This window comes from Rana temporaria, chromosome 2 (assembly GCF_905171775.1).
Source record: "Rana temporaria chromosome 2, aRanTem1.1, whole genome shotgun sequence".
Classification (NCBI taxonomy): Eukaryota; Metazoa; Chordata; class Amphibia; order Anura; family Ranidae; genus Rana; species Rana temporaria.
Window position 1 is genome coordinate 188,769,070 of NC_053490.1, and position 27,269 is coordinate 188,796,338.

A 27,269-nucleotide genomic window follows, 5' to 3' on the forward strand; every position below is an offset into this window, starting at 1 on the left:
GAGGACTTGCTGATGCATTCCTGACAGAACTATAACCACAATGGAGGTAGCTGTCGGCCCAGTCCACTGTGAGTGAGACAACACCACAGCCCAGTCATATGTGGACCTCGGAGCAAAGCTCACCGGCCACCCCAGGAATCATGGGGTATGGCGTGGCAGACCCAGCTTCTTTGCAAAGGTGTGCCCACGCTTGCTGGTCGGAGTAGACTACAAGGATCTATATTATCCAGCCGGTCTCTCAGCCAACAGTTGAAAAAAAATTATTCAAGAAAAATTAAAATAAAATAAAAATTCTCCACAGGGCGCTGGGCCCAAAGGGAGCCATACGTCCTTCTCCTTGCTAGGCAGAACAAAACTGAGGCTGCATGCTGCAGTGAGGAGGGTTATGTCTGGAGGGACCACCCCCTGGGCGGGGCTTTTCAACTTGGTTAATGTAACATGTATTTAATTGTCTAACATGTTTCTGCCTAGTCCTCTGCTGTAAACAGGGAACATAACCCACTTGTCAAGATTTAAGGAGCTGTGTCCGTCCATGGACGATAAGAGAAAAGGGGGGTTGCCGTCCGGGGCCCTGGGGACCTCTGGGCCCTTTAATAAAAAAATATATATATAAAAAAAAACATTAATAAAAAATAAAAAAAAAGGGGGTTGCCACATGGGGCCCTGGGGACATCCGGGCCCCTGGGGACCTCTGGGCCCTTTAATAAAAAATATATATTTTTTTTTTAATAAAAATAAAATAAAAAAAGGGGGGGGGGGGTTGCCATCCGGGCCCCTGGGGACCTCTGGACCTCTTACAAAAAAATAATAATAAAACAAAAAAAAAAGGGTTGCCATCCGGGCCCCTGGGGACCTCGGGCCCCTTACAGGTGTACTGCATGTATCCCCCTGATGGCGGCCCTGACAGTAAAAATATGATAAAGCAATATTTTCAATGGATAAAAACCTTTTCCTGTAAAAAATCAGTATAAACGTTGCTAAGACCAAACGACCAGTGGAAAATTAATTTCAGTTTACATCAACCAGTACAGGCAATACATATGAAGTGAACGACTATCTGTTGTAACACAGAAGGGGGAGTGTATGCCCTTGAATGTAGTTGTGGCCTGCAATATGTAGGACGCACCAAACGACCTTTACAAGTACAAATCAAGGAACACATACAAAACATACTGTATTTATTGGCGTACAACAATCACTTTGTTACCCTGAAAATAGAGGGTAATCTGTGTCTGCGTGTTATACGTAGGGGGCTGTGGAAAGTTTTTTCCTTGAAATTTCCCTCTTAGTTATGGTGCCTGTTATACACCGATAAATACGATAATTAAGGGCTTTGCTAGAATCTCAAAAGTGTCGGGTCTTGGTTTGTGGTGAGTAGCAAAATGTCTGGACATACAGCATTTCCAGACATTTTGCCACTCGCCACAACCACGACCCGACACATTTGAGATTCTAGGGGATCAAACCCTATAAAAAACATTGGAGGGGTGGACACAAAGGTCAGAACCCTTAGTCAACTAAAGTCCAAATGAATCTTTATCTTTGACACTTTTATGCCACAGGGTTTCAACATAGAATTTGACCAGAACTGTTTTATCAGTGATTTTTAAATACCACACACAACTTATTCTCTTTTTTGTTTTATCAACATTGTCTTTTATATCTTCCACTGTTCCTCAACCTTCAGTGTTCATTTATGTGGAATATGTAAGACATCAATTCCGGAGTCCGAGGATCTCAAACAATTTTTACCGAATATATTGCATTTTATAGCCTTTTAAATATATATATATAATTTTTATATATATATATATATATATATATATATATATATATATATATATATATATATATATATATTAATTCTCGATTATAATCTTTATTTGACACCCCCTTTTTTCTATTAAATAATGTGTCCACTCAAAGCATACATTTACTAAAAATTTTACTAGGTTTTCTCTTTATATTCTACATGCAGTCTTTTAATCAACCCAATTGTGTGATCGATCAATGTATAGCCCACACCGCAACTCTCTTCATCATTTTTATTGTGCCAATCATTTACATATCTTTGTTTCAGCCTCTCTTCTATCATAACGTATTTACCAGTATGATCAAGATAAGGCATCCATGGCAGATATTACATTAGATCAACCACAATAGGGAGAAAGCATTGTGAGAGTCGGCCAAAATGTGCATCTGTGGAGCTATGGGAAAATGGCCGCAATTGTAGCCAGACCAAATATCACCTAGAAAATGGCCTCCGTATTATATTCAATGACAGAACTACAAGAAAATGGCCGACGGCTAATAGAATAGAACCGAGCCCATTTAAAGACACTTGCGATGGCCATACATTATACCTGATGAAGTCACGAGACTGACAAAACGCGCCGGATACACGGACACCAGAAGTGATGTCCTGGATGTGAGCTTGCTGCTTGTTTAGTTTCTGTGCACTTTTAAATGTTTTTAATGTGAGTACCTTTATGCTTTTATAATAATAAATTGGGTTATATCAGATTACTATACCATAAGAGGCTCTTTGTTTTCTCCACGTCTCCCTCTCTGTTTACCATGCCTGGTTTGCTATACCTGCGAGGACACCCCTCCCTTTTGCGGACATAACCCTGGGAGAGAAATAAATGCATAGAAAAAATACCACACAGATCCAGTATAGACCAGTTATCTGGAAGGAACGGAGAAGGGACACCCTCTTTGCCCACGATCATCTATCCTCACTCTGATTATGCCGATTACCTTACAGCAGTAAAGGTAAGAAGGTAATACACCTATGGGTGTGAAACACACTATAGAGCTCAGCCACTGAAGTCACAGTGTCACCTATTATCAATTCTCAGCACCTTTATATGCACCAAGCACCTTTTTAGACATTGAAGATCTTTAGACTGTCATTTTCACAAATATATTTTTTATTATTTAAACTTATACTTTACAGATTGCCATCAGGCACCATATTTACTTGCACTTTACTTTGGTTACGATTGGATTTTAAGCACATTTATTGAATTTAAAAATATGAACACTATCAACTTTTATTATATACAATTTTATGTTATTTATTAAGCACCAGAATAATTTCTGTAGAGCGCAACACCACCTTTTGATTTTTATCAAGGACTATATCGTCGGACATAAGCAAATTACGTGAATGTTGGACAAGAGATGTCCCAAAATTAGTAGACGAGAACTGGAGGAGATATGGAGATTTCCATTTCAGATATTAGTATCACTTTGAGACAAATACAATTTAACACAACACATAGTTATTATACACCATATAAACTATAATAAATATTCCCATGGAATCCTTAAAATTGCTGGAGATGTGCAGATATTCCTGGAAACTTTATTCACATATTTGGGTCTTGTCTGAAGTAGTATTTTGGAGGGAGGTCTTGAGAGTAATCGCCATAGTAAAATCAGTTTCTTTGGATCAAGAGGCAGAGATCTGCCTATTAGGATTAGTAGGGAATATTATTACCTCTATAGGAAAAACAACACCGGTGGGCCTGCTGCTCTTTTATGCCAGAAATACAATAGTATTGAACTGGAAGAAGGTTGAAGCTAGTTCGTTGGTACATTGGAAAAACCCAGTAAATAGTAATCTGCCATTGTATTGGGAGACATACTGCAACAGGGGGGAATGGAGAGAAATATGAAAGAGGATGGGCAAGTTGGATAGAGAATCCCATAATGGCTTCAGGATAAAGAGGATACGGAGATAGGGCAAACCACACCAATAGAATAAAGGGGTTAAGGTGCCTGCACTCTATTTTTATGCAACCTAGTGCCAGAGTCTGTAAAGTTGCTTCAAATGCGCACTGGAAATCATACAACTTTGGAGTTGTACAAGTGTGAATGAAGCCTAAGAGTGTCTCAAACTTTCTATCAGCAGAATCATTGAAGAAAGGAACATATTCAATGTGTACATTAACCACTTAAGACCCGGACCAAAATGCAGGTAAAGGACCAGGCCCGTTTTTGCGATTCGGCACTGCGTCGCTTTAAATGACAATTGTGCGGTCGTGCGACGTGGCTCCCAAACAAAATTGGCGTCTTTTTTTCCCACAAATAGAGCTTTCTTTTGGTGGTATTTGATCACCTCTGCGGTTTTATTTTTTGCGCTACAAACAAAAATAGAGCGACAACTTTTAAAAAAATTCAATATTTTTTACTTTTTGCTATAATAAATATCCCCCCGAAAAAAAAAAATTCCCTCAGTTTAGGCCGATATGTATTATTCTACCTATTTTTGGTAAAAAAAAAAAAATCGCAATAAGTGTTTATCGATTGGTTTGCGTAAAATTTATAGTGTTTACAAAATAAGGGATAGTTTCATTGCATTTTTTTTTTTTTTTTACTACTAATGGCGGTGATCGGCGATTTTTTTCGTGACTGCAACATTATGGCAGACACATCGGACAATTTTGACACATTTTTGGGACCATTGTCCTTTTCACAGCAAAAAATGCTATAAAAATGCATTGTTTACTGTGAAAATTACAATTGCAGTTTGGGAGTTAACCACTAGGGGGCGCTGAAGGGTTAAGTGTGACCTCATATGTGTTTCTAACTGTAGGGGGGCAGGGCTGGACATGTGAAATTGATCGCCTTTCCCTATATCAGGGAACAGACGATCAATGACAGCACCACAACGAAGAACAGGGAAGGTGTGTTTACACACACCTCTCCCCGTTCTTCAGCTCTGTGGACCGATCGCGGGACTCCAGCTGCAATCAGGTCCGCGGGTCCCGCTGCCACGAAGCTTAGGACCCGGTCGCGGGCACGCGCTCGCGACCCACGGCTGGGCATTAAACAATCACGTACAGGTACGTGATTGTGCCCAGCAGTGCCATTCTGCTGACGTATATCAGTGTTAGGCGGTCCTTGAGTGGTTAAGGTGTTTAAAGGATAAGTTCACTTTTCAAACAAATTACATGTTTCACTGTTTTTTTACCCAGGAAAATGTAACATGAGCCATCAGCTGCAGCTTTCCTCCCACTAACAGCCCAGCCCGCCCGCCGCGACAGGACAGGGATTTTCTCTCTGTATCCACTGTCACTATTTGAAAAAAAGCATGGTCGTGCAAGACTCTGCCCACACGGTCCACATCATTTTCTTAATCTCAATTATGAACTAAGACCTTCAGGAAAGAGACGGAGGCCACACACAACAGAAGGGGGGCCTGGGGGAGCCCGCATGTCTGACCATCCCAGGGGCGTGCCTGCATCACACCCCATTCGGGGGAGAAAGGGGGACATCATACTCACCATAACTCTGAACCAGACGGGCACCACTCCAGACTGGACCCCTCACCATCAAAATGGGGGGGGGGCTGTTATCCAGGAAGAATGCTGCGACTCGGGCCAAGACCTGGTCGTATGCGACCTCACAGGCCAGCCCCTGCCCAGTTATGTTGTGTCCGATCCAGTGTGGAGCTTGCTGGCCAGACTGAGGGAACCACTGGATCTAGCTATCCAGCCCATTGCTCAGTCCAGGAGTTGATTGTAGATCACAAAGGGGAAAAAAAAAATGTAAAAAAGGAATAAATTGCCAGGGCCTAAGATCTGGACAGGGATATAGGTCCTTACTCCTGACAAGGCAAAAAAATAAAAAATAAATAACTGAAGGCCTATAGCAGAGAAGGGGATGAATACCAGTTAGGACTGCTCAAAGGCATAGCCAAGTGTTTTTTTCTGCCTAGTGACCTTCTCATGTAGAGGGCAATATGAACAAAAGAGAATACATAAATATATTAAAACTTTTTTTTTTTATGGATAAACCTAATAATGTGCAATTATGGATTGAAAACCCAAAAAAATACCTTTAAAACCATCTGGATAAACTTCAGGTAGAAATTTTGTTGTAATATTCCCTTCGATAAAACGAGAATTATTGATCACCTCACGAAGTAAAGGAATATTGTGAGTCACACCTAAAAAGCAAAACACAAGAAATAAGGTAAACAACTGTAAAAAATGCAGTTACTTGAGCCAAACTTTTCACAAAATGTAGAAACTACTAACACAATCGGGCTGATTGACTAAAATAGGCTGTAAACTTTGCAAGTACAGTTGCTTCCAGAGCTTAGTAAATAAGGGAAAAGCTTCACGCTAAGCAATCACATGCACAGTAATGAAAGAAAAAAAAAAAAAAACTTGTGTGTTTGCTTGCACATGATTGGATGATGGAAGTTAGCAGAGCATCCCCTTGTTTACTAAGATCTGCAGAAACTGCACAGTCTTTTTGCCTTAAATTAACCACCACAGTGTTTTCAATAGAGGATAAACTTGTTAAGCTGGGTACACATGCAAACTTACTCCATCCATCTCCACTGCTGAGTTGTGTTCTGACAGGGGCACACCCTCCCCCAATAACACCCCACACAGCACTCTCTGCCATTGGCCGAGAGCACTAATTCGGTGTCTTTTGCCTGCTGGTTTTCCAGCATTCACAGTCGGCCAAATGTTGGACATTTTTTTTTTAACTGGCCCGTTGTCTTTTGACATGTGGCCTGTGTGTATGGGGCTTTACTGAGTCAGTAGCCTAACAATACAAAACAGCTTCAAATGAACATGTACAGTACTTCATTTTAAACTTACAAAAGAAAAGGTTTTAACAGGCAGCACAAAACACATACAAATAAAAGTAGTAAAGATGGGTACACAAGATTAGAATATCCAACATTTGGACATAAAATACATATTTGAATACAAAGGCACAGCAGGGGAGATTGCCACACAAATATTGCTTGTGTTAGTACGGCGATCTGTCCGTTTTTCTTTTTTTCTATTTAGCTTGCTGGGTTAAACAAAAAAGAAGTGTGTGTACCCAGCTTAGTGGTCACACATCTGATCCAGTGAATGCCAGTCCTTGTGTAAAAGTGTATATAGTGTATAAGTGTATAAATAAATCCTTGCCATAGTGGGTGCCAAATCCTTGCTAAAGTGGGTAGGAGATGGGGGTGAAAGGGTAAAAAAGCTTATGCTCAAAAGAACCAATACTTGAAATCATTTTAAAATGGCATAGAATAAAACAGAAAAGAGGGTGGGAACAAAAAGATGTCAAAGCTGGGGAGAGGTAGGATGGGACAGCAGTGAATGGTGGGTGAACCCAGTATGTAAATCCCTTTTGTGTCACGTCTCTGTGTAAAGCCCAGTACACACAGGCCACATTTCGGGCGGCATCGGTAGGTTCAATAGAAATCACCCGACATTCAGCCTGTGTACTAGGCCAAAAAAAAAAAAAAAAAATTGTCTGTTACACTTCAGCCTTAAAAGGCAAAATTTGCCTTGTTTTCCTTCTAAAATTTGAGCTTTCCTACTACCAAATTACCATTACTGATTAATCATCTGGCAGAGCGTGTACACTAGTTGTTGAGTGATCACATAACAGCTTATGTGGAGCAGAGCTGTAGTATTGAAAACAAAAGAAATGTGTCCCTGGAAGTCTAATGCCCGGTACACACGATCGGATATCTGATGGAATCTAATCCGATGAAGCCGACTTTCATCAGTCTTGCCTACACACCATCGGTTAAAAATCCGATTGTGTCCAACGCGGTGATGTAAAACACTACGACGTTCTGAGAAAAATGAAGTTCAATGCTTCCGAGCATGCGTCGACTTGATTCTGAGCATGCGTGGATTTTTGACCGATGGATTTCCCCACAAAAGATCGTTTTTTTAACCATAAGAAAATTTTAAAACCAGTTTTTTTTTTTACCGATGGATACAAATATGATGGGGCCCACACACGATCGGTTGGTCCGATAAAAACGGTCCATTTTCATCAGACGAACCGATCATGTGTACAGGGCTTAAGTATACAATGAACTAGTTGTGATGCAAATAATTGATGGCACCACAAAAGCAGAAGAAAACACATATTTTGTTGGGATAAAAAAAAGAAAAGCATAAATTCAAGGTGCTAAAATGCCCCATACCCAACGTTGGGTGTGATTAGACCCTGAAAGTGAAATTGGTATATTTACACCCTCCCCCTCCCTAACCTAGAGCTGAATTACAATATTATTCACAGCTGAATGTATCCCACCCATGCAATGGTATAAGGCCCTTTTCACACAGACGGCTGTTCTGCCGCAGTTAAAAGCATGTTTATTTTCTGTTGAAATTCAAGACTCCAGGCACAGCGATCAGCTGCATTTGTACAGTGCGATTAGCTGTGGTTGCATTTAGACGCGGCACAATATTGAACGGGGGATCAGACTTGGATCCCTGCCAATACCAGGGACTGTGTATGGCATGAATCTTGAGGGGGAACTCTACGCCAAATTTTAAATAAAAAAACGGCATGGGTTCCCCTCCAAGAGCATACCAGGCCCTTCTGTCTTGTATGGATTTCAAGGGGAACCCCGTACGCCGAAAAAACGATGTAGGGGTCCCCCCAAAATCCATACCAGACCCTTATCCGAGCATGCAGCCCGGGCAGTCAGGAAAGGGGGTGGGGACAAGCGAGCACCCCCTGAACCCTACCAGGCTGCATGCCCTCAACATAGAGGGTATGTGCTTTGGGGCAGGGGGGCGCTCTGCAACCATGGTCGTTGGTTGTCGGGGTCTGCGGGCGGGGAGCTTATCGGAATCCAGGAGCCCCCTTTAATAAGGGGGCCCCCAGATCCTGCCCCACCACCCTAGGTGAATGAGTATGGGGTACCCCTACCCATTCACCTGGAGGAAATAAAATGTAAAAAAAACACACTACACAGGTTTTTAAGTCATTAGGCAGCTCCGGGGGTCTTCTTTCGACTTTGGGGGTCTCCTCTACTGCTCTCAGGTGCCTTCTTCCTTCTGCCAGACTTCTCCGCTGTCTTTTCGCAGCTCTTTTACCAGCAGGGGGGGGTTCTGTTTTTTTTCAATGTTGACACGTCGCTCCCTCCCTTGTAATGCAGGGTGCGTGGCGCGCACCGATTTATATAGGCCTCTTATGACATCACAGTCCTATCATGCTCCAGGTGGTGACGACATAAGGGGGCAGATATCACTGGGTGACCCCGCCCCTTATGTCGTCACCACCCAGAGCAAGATGAGACTGTGACATCATAAGAGGCCTATATAAAATCGGCAGAGTCCCCCCCCCCCTGCTCCAAAGCACCTACCCCCCCATGTTGACAGCATGCGGCCTGGTACGGTTCAGGAGGATGAGCGCTCGCTCATCCCCACCCCCTTTCCTGACCGACCAGGCTGTGTGCTTGAATAAGGGTCTGGTATGGCTATTGGGGGGCCGCCACGCCGTTTTTTCGGCATACAGGGTTTTTTAAATTTGGCGTGGAGTTCCCCCTCAAGATTCATACTAAACACAGCTGACACAGTGCACTACGATTACCTGTGGTTATGTGCGGATAGCTGCGCCAAATCACATCTGGACACATTCAATTCTATTTTTTTCTATTCGCACCAAACCGCAGGTAACAAAACCGCAGCTAAACGCAGTGTGTGAAGGGTGTCATAGAATCCACAGCTAAAAGCACCATTATATCTGTCCGTGTGAAAGGGGCCTAAAGCTGACCATACACTATGCATTCTGATTGTACAATCTCTCTACAATTTCCTTTAGATTTACCACATCTATGGAAAAAGGAGGACCCACCTGAACAATCCATTCAATTGATATAAAATCAGGCAGGCCCTAGTTGATGGTAGATATAAAGAAGAATGTACAATGTATGGCCACTTTAAAGGAAGAAGTAGGAAAGTTGTCAATATTGTCCGTTCCTAGAAATTGGGAGCAATGATCTCTGTGTTGTCCCAGTGAGCCCACACAGTTAGAACACATACTGAGGGAACACTGATACCCTTAGAGCCCATTCACATCTAGGCGACAAAACGCCCGATGCCGGACGCTTGTGCCGCTAGAGGGGAGAATTCCCATTGCTGTCTATGGAGATGGTTCACATCTCATAGACGCCGTACGCCTGTAAAAAAGTCCCGGACCCTTTTTTTCAGGCGACATTGGCGTTCGGCCATACAAAGCAATGGGAAGGCTTTGTGAAAAAAAAAAAGTTACACACTCGAGGGAAAATACACCGCATACGCGGCGTATCTTGTCGCGGAGGTGTGAATGCAGCCTTAGATCACCCCTAGTGTTAAAATCTTCCCTGCTTGTTTTATTTATACAGTGATAAGAGCATTTGTTAGCGCTGAACACTGCATTTGTGTCACTGTTCCCCCAAAAAGTGTCACTTAGGGTCAGATTTGTCCGCCACAATGTCGCAGTCCCGCTAAAAATTGCAGATAGCCACCATCACTAGTAAAACAATTAAAAAATTAAAGTCCATAACTATAGCCCCTATTTTGTAGACGCTATAACTTTTGTGCAAACCAGTCAATATACACTTGATTTTTTTTTACCAAAAATATGTAGTAGAATACATATTGGCCTACACTGATGAATACATTTGTTATTTTATTTATATATACATATATATATATTGTGACAAAAGTCAGGTACATCTGTGGGTGTTGTCACTGATGGGACATACATTTCTGCCTTGTTTAGACGATACACAGATGGTTATCGGGCGTCGGCTACAAACGTAGCCAGAGAAAGGCTAAAGGCCGTTGAAAAACTTCAGGTGTTCAGAATGAGGCAATTAAGGCCTCTATAAGTAGCCCAGAGGATTACCACTTTGTTGCTGGATCATTCCTGAGGCTTTGTGAGTAAGGAGAGCAGCATTAAAAGTCTTAGGAGGAGGTGAGGAGAAGAAGGATTTTTCTGTGTGATAAAAATCAAAAGACTATTGTTTTCTGCTATATGTCCAGCACTGTCTGGCCGGCACTAGGCTGAGCCAGACTCCTTAGATAGGTTCCTGTGTGGAAGGTGGACGCCCACGGTGGCCAGAGTTTATTTTATGTTTGGATTTTGTTTATGCTGTTTGGATGCTTGCAATTGTCTTCCAGCAAGTTGGAAGAATAAACTAAAAACGTTATTTTCAACGGTCTTCGACTGCCAGTCTGTATGAACTCAGTGTGTGGTGAACCCATCCAAGGGGTCACACACCCCGCTACCGAGCTAACTCCTCACAAAAAAATATATATATATATATATATATATATATATATATATATATATATATATATATATATATATATATATATATATATATATATATATATATATATATACACACACACACACACACACATACATACATACATACACACACACACACACACACATATATATATATATACACATACACATATATATATATATATATATATATATATATACACATACACATACACACACACACACAGTGCCCTGCGAAAGTATTCGGCCCCCTTGAACTTTGCGACCTTTTGCCACATTTCAGGCTTCAAACATAAATATATAAAACTGTAATTTTTTTTGAAGAATCAACAAGTGGGACACAATCATGAAGTGGAAAAAAATGATTGGATATTTCAAACTTAAAAAAAAAAAAAAAATGAAAAATTGGGCGTGCAAAATTATTCAGCCCCTGTACTTTCAGTGCAGCAAACTCTCTCCAGAAGTTCAGTGAGGATCTCTGAATGATCCAATGTTGACCTAAATGACTAATGATGATAAATAGAATCCACCTGTGTGTAATCAAGTCTTCGTATAAATGCACCTGCACTGTGATAGTCTCAGAGGTCCGTTTAAAGCGCAGAGAGAACAAGGAACACACCAGGCAGGTCCAGGATACTGTTGAGAAGTTTAAAGCTGGATTTGGATACAAAAAGATTTCCCAAGCTTTAAACATCCCAAGGAGCACTGTGCAAGCGATAATATTGAAATGGAAGGAGTATCAGACCACTGTAAATCTACGAAGACCTGGCCGTTCCTCTAAACTTTCAGCTCAGACAAGGAGAAGACTGATCAGAGATGCAGCCAAGAGGCCCATGATCACTCTGGATGAACTGCAGAGATCTACAGCTGAGGTGGGAGACTCTGTCCATAGGACAACAATCAGTAGTATACTGCACAAATCTGGCCTTTATGGAAGAGTGGCAAGAAGAAAGCCATTTCTTAAAGATATCCATAAAAAGTGTTGCTTAAAGTTTGCCACAAGCCACCTGGGAGACACACCAAACATGTGGGAGAAGGTGCTCTGGTCAGATTAAACCAAAATCAAACTTTTTGGCAACAATGCAAAACGTTATGTTTGGCGTAAAAGCAACTCAGCTCATCACCCATAACACACCATCCCCACTGTCAAACATGGTGGTGGCAGCATCATGGTTTGGGCCTGCTTTTCTTCAGCAGGGACAGGGAAGATGGTTAAAATTGATGGGAAGATGAATGGAGTCAAATACAGGACCATTCTGGAAGAAAATCTGATGGAGTCTGCAAAAGACCTGAGACTGGGACTGAGATTTGTCTTCCGACAAGACAATGATCCAAAACATAAAGCAAAATCTACAATGGAATGGTTCACAAATAAACATATCCAGGTGTTAGAATGGCCAAGTCAAAGTCCCGACCTGAATCCAATCGAGAATCTGTGGAAAAAAAATGAAAACTGCTGTTCACTAACGCTCTCCATCCAACCTCACTGAGCTCGAGCTGTTTTGCAAGGAGGAATGGGCAAAAATTTCAGTCTCTCGATGAGCAAAACTGATAGAGACATACCCCAAGCGACTTACAGCTGTAATTGCAGCAAAAGGTGGCGCTACAAAGTATTAACTTAAGAGGGCTAAATAATTTTGCACACCCAATTTTTCAGTTTTTTATTTGTTAAAAAAGTTTGAAATATCCAATAAATTTCGTTCCACTTCATGATTATGTCTCACTTCTTGTTGATTCTTCAAAAAAAAAAAAATTACAGTTTATATCTTTATGTTTGAAGCCTGAAATGTGGCAAAAGGTCGCAAAGTTCAAGGGGGCCGAATACTTTCGCAAGGCACATTATATATATATATATACACACACACACACACACACACACACACACACACACACACACACACAGTACGACCAAAAGTTTGGACACACCACCTCATTCAAAGAGTTTTCTTTATTTTCATGACTATGAAAATTGTAGATTCACACTGAAGGCATCAAAACTAAGAATGAACACATGTGGAATTATACTTAGCAAAAAAGTGTGAAACAACTGAAAATATATTTCATATTCTAGGTTCTTCAAAGTAGCCACCTTTTGCAGCAGACACATCTCTAGAACTGGTAAGAAGAGACTGTGTGAATCAGGCCTTCATGGTGGAATATCTGCTAGGAAACCACTGCTAAAGAAAGGCAACAAGCAGAAGAGACTTGTTTGGGCTAAAGAACACAAGGAATGGACATTAGACCAGTGGAAAGCTGTGCTTTGGTCTGATGAGTCCAAACTTGAGATCTTTGGTTCCAACCCCAGTGTCTTTGTGCGACACAAAAAAGGTGAACGAATGGACTCTACATGCCTGGTTCCCACCGTGAAGCATGGAGGAGGAGGTGTGATGGTGCTTTGCTGGTGACACTGTTGGGGATTTATTCAAAATTGAAGGCATACTGAACCAGCATGGCTACCACAGCATCTTGCAGCGGCATGCTATTCCATCCGGTTTGCGTTTAGTTGGACCATCATTTATTTTTAACAGGACAATGACCCCAAACACACCTCCAGGCTGTGTAAGGGCTATTTGACCAAGAAAGAGAGTGATGGGGTGCTACGCCAGGTGACTACCTCTTGAGAATGCCAAGAGTGTGCAAAGCAGTAATCAAAGCAAAAGGTGGCTACTTTGAAGAACCTAGAATATGAAATATATTTTCAGTTGTTTCACACTTTTTTGTTATGTATAATTCCACATGTGTTAATTCATAGTTTTGATGCCTTCAGTGTGAATCTACAATTTTCATAGTCATGAAAATAAAGAAAACTCTTTGAATGAGAAGGTGTGTCCAAACGTTTGGTCTGTACTGTATGTATATATATATATATATATATATATATATATATATATATATATATATATATATACACATATATATATATATATATATATATATCATGGATATAAACAGACACATTATATACATAGTTGGGTGCAATAAAAGTTGAGGTGACAGAACTCCAGGCTGTTATCTCAAAGTACACATTGCACAGTTGCAGGTATGAATTTAATCCATGCTCATTACTCAAACAATAGGAGCATATGTATTTGAACTATCAGCTGCAGCTTTGCAGACTGGCAGTGGTGATTTAAAAAATGCTTGCTTACGATATTCTATAGTGAACTATAATATAGAGCCCAAGCATCAGAGGCCATGTCCACATGGTGAATGCAATACATCTTTGAAATACAAAGTGCAACAGGCAGGTTGATCTATCTAGTGTAACAAAAGCCCCCAATTCCACCTTCGATCATATTGCACCTTTCCTGTAAATTTGTGTCAGAATCCCTAATATTTTTTCCAGGTGGGTGACCCAAGAATCTCAGAAGCACATCGGGAAAGTAGCCAGGGAACTGGAAATCTTAAAAATAGTGGTCAGTAGTGGCAGTCTACATAATTCTACCATGAAAAGAGTACGTATTTGCATTACTATGTTCTAGTTGCAAAAAAAAAAAAAAAAGCAGTATGAACAAAGTGAAAGTGAAATTCTAAAGAAAGAAAAATGTATTTTTCTCAGAGAGTGTATACTTGACACATGCAAAAACATTGAATGTGTTATTTTCTCTTACAATCATTTCAATAAAAAAAATACAACCGGGTTAGAAATGCTGTTGACTTTAAATCAAGCTATGATTCACTCAAAAACAGAAGCCATACCAAATAACATCTATAAATTGGAGAAAATATGGAAGCCTTGGTGTCCCCATCAGCAGTGACCCCATGTCCCCATCATAAGCATCCCCATCATTGCTGATGGGGACGTCGCTGATGTGTTCCCATTAGTGGTGTCCCCAGTAATGTTCCCATCAGCGCAGCAATGTAATAATCTCCCCCTGTAGTGTGCTTATCAGTGTTGTGCAACACAACAACATGATCAGTCGCTGACCTCTGTACTATATGACTTCTGCAGCTACCGTCTCAGAGGCGCGGCACCTGCCCTCTTCCCGCCCGCTGTTTGAAGTTGCGATCCCACGAGTGATGTCATAGGCGCGGCACCTCCCCTCTTCCCGCCTGCTGTTTGAATTATTGATCCTTCCACAAGTGTAGCAGCGGGCAGGAAGAGGGGAGGTGCCGCGCCTCTGACGTTACTCGTGGAATCGCAACTTCAAACATTGGGCGGGATGAGGGGAGGTGCTGCACCTTGGCTTCTCTTGTTAAAAAAAAATTGGTGTGGCAGCATGGGTGTCTTTGTTTACACTGTGGCCTGGGGGGCCGGATAAAACACACAAGCGGGATGTGGCCCGCGGGCTGGGGTTTGGCGACCCCTGCAATAGATATATAGGGCCAGATTCACGTAGGGGAGCGGCGGCGTAACGCATCGTAGATACATTACACCGCCGCAAGTTTTCATCGCAAGTGCCTGATTCACAAAGCACTTGCGATGAAAACTACGCCGGCAGCCTCCGGCGCAAGGCGGGCCAAATCAAATGGGCGTGTGCCATTTAAATTAGGCGCGTTCCCGCGCCGGACCTACTGCGCATGCTCAGTTGCGCAATTCCCGTCGTGCTTTGCGCGCCGTCATTTTTTCGAACGGCGACGCGCGGAGCGTACTTCCGTATTCCTGGACGTGTTGCGCAAACGACGTTTATTTTTAAATTTCGACGCGGGAACGACGGCCATACTTTACACAGCAATACGTTTGCTGACTAAAGTTAGGGCACCTAAAATGACGACTAACTTTGCGACGGGAAACTAGACTAGCGGCGAAGTAGCGAACGCGAAAATCCATCGTGGATCTGCCGTAACTCCTAATTTGCATACCCAACGCTGATTTACGATGCAAACTCCCCCCAGCGGCGGCCGCGGTACTGCATCCTAAGATCCGACAGTGTAAAACAATTACACCTGTCGGATCTTATGGATATCTATGCTTAACTGATTCTATGAATCAGTCGCATAGATAGAAACAGAGATACGACGGCGTATCAGGAGATACGTCGTCGTATCCCTTTTGTGAATCTGGCCCATAGTTCCAATGAACAAATACAAACATATTGATTTTACACAAAACCATTCTTTAATCTCTAATGCATTCTATTCCAATGATATATGCATATAACTAAGACTTTGTGTTTTCCTTTTTTCTCATTCTTTATGAACATATATTTTATATTGTTCAATCTGGTTTGTAATCATGCACTTTTCAAAGCACATTTTATGTGAGCAATTAGATCTTCATCTACATAAATATTGGAACTCCAGTTTAATACTGTGTTCTAGTATGTGATCTCTACTACTGTTACCATTAAATGTACCTATATTTGTTAATTATACATATATTTGTAATTATCAAAAACTCAATAAAACAAAATTGACAAGAAATGCTGTCGACTAACTGCTATTACTAGTTAGGTCAGGGGTGTCCAAACTTTTTTCAAAGAGGGCCAGATTTGATTAAGTGAACATGCGTGAGGGCCGACTATTTTGCCTGACATTCTTTGAACCATTAAAATTCTGTCTAAGTGTGTTCGTCTGAGCACTAATACACTGCGCAACAAGAATTATCTTGCCTTTGTGGCTGTGTGTGGTGAAGAGACGAGCTTGGGCGTGTTATTTGGATATACTGTATATATTTTATTTGTGGCCCCAACGAATCCCCGAGCGCTGCTTAGGACTAAGGATGAGCTTGGGCGTGTTATTTGGACATACTGTATTTATCGGCGTATAAGACGCACAGGCTTACCATTGCCAAGAACGCAGCCGCACCATTGCCAAGAACGCAGCCGCACCATTGCCAAGAACGCAGCCTCACCATTGCCAAGAACGCAGCCTCACCATTGCCAAGAACGCAGCCTCACCATTGCCAAGAACGCAGCCTCACCATTGCCAAGAACGCAGCCTCACCATTGCCAAGAACGCAGCCTCACCATTGCCAAGAACGCAGCCTCACCATTGCCAAGAACGCAGCCTCACCATTGCCAAGAACGCAGCCTCACCATTGCCAAGAACGCAGCCTCACCATTGCCAAGAACGCAGCCTCACCATTGCCAAGAACGCAGCCTCACCATTGCCAAGAACGCAGCCTCACCATTGCCAAGAACGCAGCCTCACCATTGCCAAGAACGCAGCCTCACCATTGCCAAGAACGCAGCCTCACCATTGCCAAGAACGCAGCCTCACCATTGCCAAGAACGCAGCCTCACCATTGCCAAGAACGCAGCCTCACCATTGCCAAGAACGCAGCCTCACCATTGCCAAGAACGCAGCCTCACCATTGCCAAGAACGCAGCCTCACCATTGCCACCAATGCAGCCTTACCATTGCCACCAATGCAGCCTTACCATTGCCACCAATGCAGCCTTACCATTGCCACCAATGCAGCCTTACCATTGCCACCAATGCAGCCTTACCATTGCCACCAATGCAGCCTTACCATTGCAACCAATGCAGCCTTACCATTGCAACCAATGCAGCCTTACCATTGCAGCCTTACCATTGCAACCAATGCAGCCTTACCATTGCAACCAATGCAGCCTTATCATTGCAACCAATGCAGCCTTATCATTGCAACCAATGCAGCCTTACCATTGCAACCAATTCAGCCTTACCATTGCAACCTCACAATTGCAACCAATGCAGCCTCACATATGCCATAAATGCAGCCTCACACGTGCCATAAATGCAGCCTCACACGTGCCATAAATGCAGCCTTACCTTTGCCATCAGTGGAGCCTGAACGATGCCCATCTGCAGCCTCGGAGGGCAGAGGGAGGGGGCGGGATGAGTGCCAACAGATTAGAAACAGGAGAATGTCTTGTTTACCCTGTGGCCTCTTTAATACAAAGTCCTGCCTCCTATGATAGACAGAACAGTCGTCCAATGGCATCCCAGGAGACGGGACTTCCAATAGAGACGCTGCTGAGTAAACCGGAGATTCTCTTCATGTAATCCGACGGCGCTCGTCCTGCCCCCTCCCTGTCCCCTCCAAGGCAGCGCCAATAAATACAGTATATATCTTTTGTGGCCCTGGGGGCCACAAACAATATATATATCCAAATCCCCAGGGGGGCCATATTAAATCAACGGGGGGCCGCATTTGGCCCCCAGGCCTGACTTTGGACATACCTGGGTTAGGTTATTAGAGTTATTAAAATGTTAGCAGATGGGTCCTGGAGCATGCTGGGACTGTGACATCATAAGAGGCCTATATAAATCTCCACCACCTCACACACCCGGCATTACGGTGGGAGGAAGTGTTGAGTCAACATAATAAGAAAAGAAGAAGGCAGAAGGTGGCAAAGAAGACCGGGCTGGTGGCCGCTAGTAAGAGAGCTTCAGAAGAAGAAGAAGAAGAAGAAGATAGTGGCGGCCAGCCCCGAATAAGGCACCAGAGAGCGAGCGGGAGAAGAACCGGGGAGCGCCGAGACGACAGCGGAGAAGATGGAAGAAGACCCCCCAGAGCCGACTAATACATTATTTTAAAACCCTGTGTTGGGGGGCTCCCAGATTCTGATATGCCCCCCGCCCGCAGTCCCTGACAACCAAACGGCCAGGGTTGTCGGGAAGAGACCATGTCCTTATCAACATGGGGACAGGGTACTTTGGGGTGGGGGGGCCGCAGGGCGCACACCCCCCCATGTTGAGGGCATTGCTGCCTGGTACGACTCAGGAGGGGGGGGGCACTCGCTCGTCCCCACTCCTTTCCTGACCGGCCAGGCGGCGTGATTGGATACGGGTCTGGTATGGATTGTGGGGGAACCCCCACGCTGTTTTTTCGGCGTAGGGGGTTCTCCTTACAATCCATACCAGACCTAAGGGCCTGGTATGCCCCTGGAGGGGAACCAATGCCGTTTTTTTATTTAAAAAATGATGTGGAGTTCCCCCTCATGATTCATACCAAACATCGCGGCTAGAATTGGCGGGAATCCAAGTCGGATCCCCATCGCTTCTATGACGTGCTCGCTGGAATGTGCTTTTCCTATTCCAGCGAGTGCGAGATGTCAGCACCATGTCGCCGAGAATCAATGCAATGCCGTTGTGCTGGAAACACATTCTCGGCGACAGGTACTGTACTTCGGATCCACTCCTCCTTCACCAGCTCCACGCCTTAGCATGATTTGGCATGCTGAAGTCATGTGGCGACTTTTCTGGGTTTTGACTGGATGTTAGTGATCATAGCAGAAGTTCAGTGTAAAAAATACACAGGAGAAAATGCATGTTGACAAGGGGAGTGTAGAGGTGGGCAGAGAGTCAACTGACATCACAACTCGCCCACCCAGATTGGAACAGACCCACCCACAGAATCTGCAGTTTTTCGGGTCTAATAACAGACAGAGGGAAGACATCTGACAGGTAAGGATACATGCAGGAGGCATGTATATCCTTATAGCTACCCACTATAGCAGTAGTTTGGAAAGGACAAGAGTGGGTTTACATCCACTTTAAAGTTAGCCTTTAAGAGGGAACAAAGGCAGAACAAAACAAAACAAAAAAAAAAACATTAATCAAGGTCACCCACTTTCATTCAGTCGTATAGACAAATCATTTCTGTTTAATAGCAAGTTCAACCCTGGCATTGCTAGCATGTGGAGTTGTTTTAACTGTATAGCATAAAATATTGGATCACTTCTCCACACAAAGTATGTGTACATAAGTACATCCCTGTAGATAGCTTGCACATGTAGGAGGAACTGTTTAACAGATTTTAGAAGTATAATTAACCATGTCAATTGTATGCCAAAATATGACAATTGTAACTAACTGCAGCATTAAGTTCAAAAGAAATGTGACTGGAACTAGTAACCATATTTGTTTTTAACACAAATAAAGGGTTATATACTGTAGACAGAGTATCATAGACTCTAGGCGACAAATGAATTAATTCAAAGTTACATAATGTTATTGCTATCTACCCAATGAAGCCAAAAAAGACTATTTAATTAAATGGATATGTAAATTAAACCCCCTGCCCCTGCCAGATGGGGACCCTAAGAAAATTTCTAATGTTCTTCAGATCAAACAGCAAACCTAAAATTGCATCTTGCAGAGGGTAAAATAGGTTTTCTCAGTGCTCGTTGTGTGCTCCCAAACCTGGCTGAGCCAGCATCATCCTATCATTATAATGTGATGTCTATATGCACCTTCAAAATTCAGCTAACTTCATTTTCCAACAAAGAAGGTACTGTTCCTCTTAGTAAGCATGCTTGTCTATACTTTGATACTTGATTTCCAATAATAAAAAAAAAAATGCTGAAATTTAGCATGTCTTTAACCACTTAAGGACCGGACCAATATGCTGCTAAATGACCCAAAGGGTTTTTACAATTAGGCACTGCGTCGCTTTAACAGACAATTGCACGGTCGTGCGACGTGGCTCCCAAACAAAATTGGCGTCCCTTTTTTCCCCACAAATAGAGCTTTCTTTTGGTGGTATTTGATCACCTCTGCGGTTTTTATTTTTTGCGCTATAAACAAAAATAGAGCGACAATTTTGAAAAACATGCAATATTTTTTACTTTTTGCTATAATAAATATCCCCCAAAAACATATATATTTTTTTTCCTCAGTTTAGGCCGATACGTATTCTTCTACCTATTTTTGGTAAAAAAAAAAAAATCGCAATAAGCGTTTATCGATTGGTTTGCGCATAATGTATAGCGTTTACAAAATAGGGGATAGTTTTATTATATATTTTTTTTTACTACTAATGGCTGCGATCAGCGTTTTTTTTTCGTGACTGCGACATTATGGCGGACACTTCGGACAATTTCGACAATTTTTTGGTCATTTTCACAGCAAAAAATGCATTTAAATTGCATTGTTTATTGTGAAAATGACAGTTGCAGTTTGGGAGTTAACCACAGGGGGCGCTATAGGAGTTAGGGTTCACCAAGTGTGTGTTTACAACTGTAGGGGGGTGTGGCTGTAGGTCTGACGTCATCGATCGAGTATCCCTATAAAAAGGAAGACTCGATCGATGCAGCCGCCACAGTGAAGCACGGGGAAGCCGTGTTTACATACGGCTCTCCCCGTTCTTCAGCTCCGGGAAGCGATCGCAAGGGGCGGCTAGAAATGAATAGCCGCGCCCTCGTCCCGGATCGCTCCTGAAGCCACGGGAACCGCCGCATGTACGGGGGGGGGTCCCGATCGGACCCCCAACCCACGTCTAGGCAGGCACGTACAGGTACGTTGATGTGCCTGTCCGTGCCATTCTGCCGACGTAAATGTACATGCGGCGGTCCGAAAGTGGTTAAGGACCTTGACTGTTTTTCAGATTTGGCGTTTACAAGATTAAAACATTTTTTTTTGATGGAAAATTACTTAAAACCCCCAAACATTATATATATATATATATATATATATATATATATATATATATATATATATATATATATATATATATATATTTTTTTCTAACACCCTAGAGAATAAAATGGCGGTCATTGCAATACTTTTAGTCACACCATATTTGCGCAGCGGTGTTACAAGCGCACTTTTTTGGGGAAAAAAATCACTTATTTGAATAAAAAAATATGACAGTAAAGTTAGCCCAATTTTTTTTTATATTGTGAAAGATAATGTTACGCCAATAAAATGATAACCAACATGTCACGCTTCAAAATTGTACCCGCTCGAGGAATGGCGTCCAAACTTTTACCCTTAAAAATCTCTATAGGCGACGATAAAAAATTGCTATCGGTTGCATCTTTTGAGCTACAGAGGAGGTCTAGGGCTAGAATTATTGCTCTCGCTTTAACGATTGCGGCGATACCTCACTTGTGTGGTTTGAACATCGTTTTCATATGCGGGTGCTACTCACGTATGCGTTCGCTTCTGCGCGCGAGCTCGTTGGGACGCTTTAATTTTTTTATTTTGGTTTTCTTATTTATTTTATAAATTTTTACACTGAAAAAAGAAAAAAATGGATCACTTTTATTCCTATTACAAGGAATGTAAGCATCCCTTGTAATAGAAAAAAGCATGACAGGTCCTCTTAAATATGAGATCTGGGGTCAAAAAGACCTCAGATCTCATATTTAGACTTAAATGCAAAAAAAAAAAAAAAATGTCATTTGAAAAAATTACAACAAGAAAATATTGCTTTAAGAAGCATGGGCGGAAGTGACCTTTTGACGTCGCTTCCACCCTGCTATGCTATGGGGACAGGTGGGGGCCATCTTGCCCTCACTCCTATCCCTGTCGAGCAGGAGGAAGGACCCGATCGCCTCCACCGCTGCCGACGGCGCCCATAAGCGGCGGAGGGCGCGGGAGACAATTTCCCGCCGCCAATAACAGTGATTTGGCGGTGAATCTGACGCGGAGACCACCGTTATCGTTTACAGGACCGCTCAAAGAAAAGATGGATATCTCGCTTGTGGCAGCAGCTGCTGCCATTACCGAGATGTCCATCTTTAAAAACAGGCTGTATATGTACATGAGCGGGTCCTTAAGTGGTTAATGTGCTTATTACATTTAATATTTTTTTATTTTATTTGTATAGAGTGGTGAGGGGTTAGAGTCTTTCAGGTTTTTATTGGTATGTTTTCCCATTAGAGGGATGCACTTTTATAAATAGTCTTTATCACCAATACTGATGAGCAAATGTACCTAGGTTTGATTTGAGCAGGGTTCGGCGAACATTAGATAGGTGCAGATACCGAATTTGAACCCCATTGAAATCAAAAGGGAGATACATCTATAAAAATCAATAATAGCAATTTTTGGGCTATTAGGCTAGGGATATAAAACAAAAATGGCATGGAGAGGAGGGGTTTAGTTGGGCACTGACCTGGGGGATATATACAAATATAAAAAAGTCAATTTGACTGGGAGCAGTGTTTTGAACTATGTTTAAACAATAAAAAATGCCCAAAAGTGTTCCATTTACAACATTCCAGCTGTGCAAAATCACACACAGATGATTCACAACCCCAACTAGGCCGGCCCGAGCCGAGCAGATTTGATTTAGAACTGATCAGTCATCAGGTCTAGGCCAATGATTTATGGCCTGGACCTGCTGATCGGTTCTGACAAATGGCTGCATGTCCGATGCCCAGAGCTTTTTTTCTCAAAAAATAGGTGCAGGAACTCAACCACGACCCCATTAAAATTTCACAAACAGTAGAAGGGTCTTAAAGGGGCATTAAATACCAGGATTGCATTGCATACAGAGTGCAGAGTTCATGGGGTTACAGACAGAGTGCAGAGCTGTCACTTGTAAACACAGAAACCAGACTTCTGTGTTTACAAGTGATTGTGGTGAGCAGGCACCAAAGGGTCTGAGCCAGAGGTGGTGGAACTGAGTTCCCTCAAGTTCCCCCTGAAAAAAAGCCCTGCCGATGCCTGTGTAATGTAAACACAGGCACAGGAAATGATGCTCTCCTGGAGCCCTTTTTCGGTTCCAGTGTGAGAGAGCATCTACAGTTAGTACAAGCACTACACTAACACCACAACACACAGTATGGTACATTTAACCCTTTCACTCCCTGTCACAGTGTCACCAAGTACAGTGTACAGATTTTTTACTTATCACTGTATTAGTGTCAATGGTGACGACAGTTAGCAACAGCAGAAGTTAGTGGCAGTCCCAGATAGGTTCATGGTACCTGCCATAAATTTCCTGATAAAGTTTTAACCCCCTGATCACTTCCAGTTAACCATTTCACTCTCTATCACAGTGTCATTAGTACAGTGCACAGATTTTATTTTATTTTTCTGATCACTGTATTAGTGTCACGGGTGACACAACCTTATATAGCATTAGGGTCCCACCACATATTCCCCAATACAGTTTTAACCCCCTGATCACCCTTCACAGTGTCAATAGTAGTCTACAGATCTTTTTTTCTGATCACTGCATTAGTGTCATGGGTGACACTATTATGCATCAGACCGCGTCAGATCTTAACCCTTTGATTGCCAGTAACACCAACACACACCTCCATTACTAGTATAGTGTCTGAACGGATTCAGCCCTGAAAGGTTTTACCCCCTTAACCACTTCAACCCCGGACCATATTGCTGGTCAAAGTCCAGAGCACTTTTTTGCGATTCGGCACTGTGTCGCTTTAACTGACAATTGCGCGGTCGTGCGATGTGGCTCTCAAACAAAATTGATGTCCTTTTTTTCCACAAATAGAGCTTTCTTTTGGTGGTATTTGATCACCTCTGCGGTTTTTAGTTTTTGTGCTATAAACAAAAATAGAGCAAAAATTTTGAAAAAAATATATATTTTTTACTTTTTACCATAAAAAATATCCCCAAAAAATATATATATATATTTTTTCCTCAGTTTAGTCCGATACGTATTCTACATATTTTTCGTAAAATAAAAAAAATTGCAATAAGCGTTTGATTGTTTTGCGCAAAAGTTATAGCGTTTACAAAATAGGGGACAGTTTTATTGCATTTTTACAAATTTTTATTTTTTTACTAGTAATGGCGGCGATCAGCAATTTTTTTTCGGTACTGCGGCGGTCATGCGACGTGGCTCCCAAACAAAATTGGCGTCCTTTTTTCCCCACAAATAGAGCTTTCTTTTGGTGGTATTTGATCACCTCTGTGGTTTTTATTTTTTGCGCTATAAACAAAAATAGAGCGACAATTTTGAAAAAAATTCAATATTTTTTACTTTTTGCTATAATAAATATCCCCCAAAAACATATATAATTTTTTTTTCCTCAGTTTAGGCCGATACGTATTCTTCTACCTATTTTTGGTAAAAAAAAACGCAATAAGTGTTTATAGATTGTTTGCACAAAATGTATAGTGTTTACAAAATAGGGGATAGTTTTATTGCATTTTTATTATTTTTTTTTTTTTTTACTACTATTGGCGGCGATCAGCGATTTTTTTCGTGACTGCGACATTATGGCGGACACTTTTTTTTTTTGACACATTTTTGGGACCATTGTCATTTTCACAGCAAAAAATGCATTTAAATTGCATTCTTTATTGTGAAAATGACAGTTGCAGTTTGGGAGTTAACCACAGGGGGCGCTGTAGGAGTTAGGGTTCACCTAGTGTGTGTTTACAACTGTAGGGGGGGTGTGGCTGTAGGACTGATGTCATCGATCGAGTCTCCCTATAAAAGGGATCACTCGATCGATACGCCGCCACAGTGAAGCACGGGGAAGCCATGTTTACATACGGCTCTCCCCGTTCTTCAGCTCCGTGGAGCGATCGCGATGGAACGGCTATAAACGAATAGCCGCGGCGTCGTCCCGGATCGCTCCCCGAGGTAAGCCGCCCGCCGCACGCAGCGGAGGGGGTCCCGATCAGACCCCCCACCCGCTAGAAGGCAGGGACGTATATATACGCCCATCTGCCTGTACGTGCCATTCTGTGGACGTAAATAGGCGTGCGGCGGGCGTTAAGTGGTTAATGACCAGGCCATTTTTTGGTGATATGGCACATTAACTTGACAATTGCACGTGCGATGTTGTACCCAAAATATATGTTTGTTTTTTTTACCCCACAAATAGAGCTTTCTTTTGGTGGTATTTGATCACCTCTGCGGTTCTTACTTTTTCCGCAAAAAAAAAAATATATATATTTATTCATCAGTTTAGGCCAATATGTATTATGCTACATATTTTTGGTGAAAAAAAAACAAACACAATAAGCCAGGCCTCAACAAAATATGGGCGCAAGGTCGCAATTGCGACAAGAAATTGTGACCTGGCGCCTGGGGAAGCTTAGGGCTGCAGAAGGCCGCAAAGAAGCGTCCTCAATTACCGGCCGGCCCTGGGCGCGATCGCGGCGGGCCCGCCAGTAATTGAGGCTGCGGCTTTGCGGCCTTCACAGAAGGAAGCTGAGGCCAGCAGAAGGCTGAAAGCTGCGGCCTCAATTACCGGTCGGCGTGGGCAAGCTGAGGCCTGCAGAAGGTATCTAGGAGTGGCCATCTTGTGGTGGCCGTTGGCATTACAGGTTACATTACATTACATTACAAGTAGCAAAAAACAACAGTTCTAATGTGTTTTTTCACTGCCATCTTCTTCCCTCGAATTAGAACCCCCAAACATTATATATATATTTTATTCCAACACCCTAGAGAATAAAATGGCGGTCGATGCAATACTTTGTCACACTGTATTTGGGCAGCGGTCTTCCAAGCGCACTTTTTTGGGGAAAAAATACACTTTTTTAAATAAAAAAATAAAACAGTAAAGTTAGCCCAATTTTTTTTTTATATTGTGAAACGATCAATTGTGCCACTCTACTAGGTACCTGTAAATGTATTGGCCAAAATGTAAAACAAAGGGTACACTAGTGAAGAGGCCTACAGGATACCGAGCATGACAGATGAGGGTGATCGCAGTCCCCACTGTCAGATTCAGGCTCAGTATTCAAACCCGTACAGAACAGCGGCACCCTGACAGATGTAGCTCTGACGACGAACGAGAGGTCCCTACTAAGGGACCCTTAAAGTGATACTAAAGTCATGTTTTTTTTTTTTTTTAAGTTAAAAATAACAAACATTTTATACTTACCTGCCCTGTGTAGTGTTTTTTTCACAGAACAGCCTTTCTCTGGCACTCCTGGCCCCTCCCCCCTGTTAAGTGCCCCCACAGCAAACAGCTTGCTGTGGGGGCACCCAAGCCAAGCCACAGCTCCCTGTGTCCATTCAGACACAGAACCATGGCCCAGCTCTGCCCCCTTTCTCTTTTCATTGTTTGCCAGCAGCGGTAGCCGATGGCTTTTTTTTACCTCAATGTATTCTCTGCATTAAGTTAAAAAACCTCCTGCATGCAGCCCCCCCCCCCCCCCCCCCAATACTTACCCAAGCCTGGTCTTGGATCCAGCAATGTGCATGAGAGCAGAGGCACTCTCGGGTCTCTCCCTCAGTGCCCCCAAAGCAAGGGGGCAGTCATGGGTGACCTAGGAGCACCCACAGGGGCCAGGGATAAGGATGAGTGGGGCTTTGTGCAAAACCAGTGCAGAGAACAGGCAAGTATGACACAATTGTGATGTAAAAAAATAAAAATCAAACATTTACAAATCACTTAAACCAGTTAACGACTGTGTAAACAAGGCAGATTGTCATTATGTCAGAAGAGAAAGCAAAGATCCTGTGCCCTATTCAAAGCACCTCCCTCACAGTAAGCACAACCTAGGCATACATTTAACCTTTTGATCGCCCCTAATGTTAACTCCTTCGCTGCCAGTGCCATTATTACAGTGACCATACTTTTTTAGCACTAATCACTGTATTG

General features: G+C 42.6%; 1 protein-coding gene across 1 annotated transcript in view; it reads right to left on the reverse strand.

Moving 5' to 3' along the window:
* Positions 1-27,269, reverse strand: part of PCCA (propionyl-CoA carboxylase subunit alpha) — a 935,313-nt gene that overhangs the window by 379,066 nt on the left and 528,978 nt on the right. Inside the window, exon 17 of the mRNA XM_040336164.1 lies at positions 5,849-5,959. Within this exon, the coding sequence (XP_040192098.1) occupies positions 5,849-5,959 (111 nt within the window). The remainder of the gene's footprint in view (positions 1-5,848; positions 5,960-27,269) is intronic.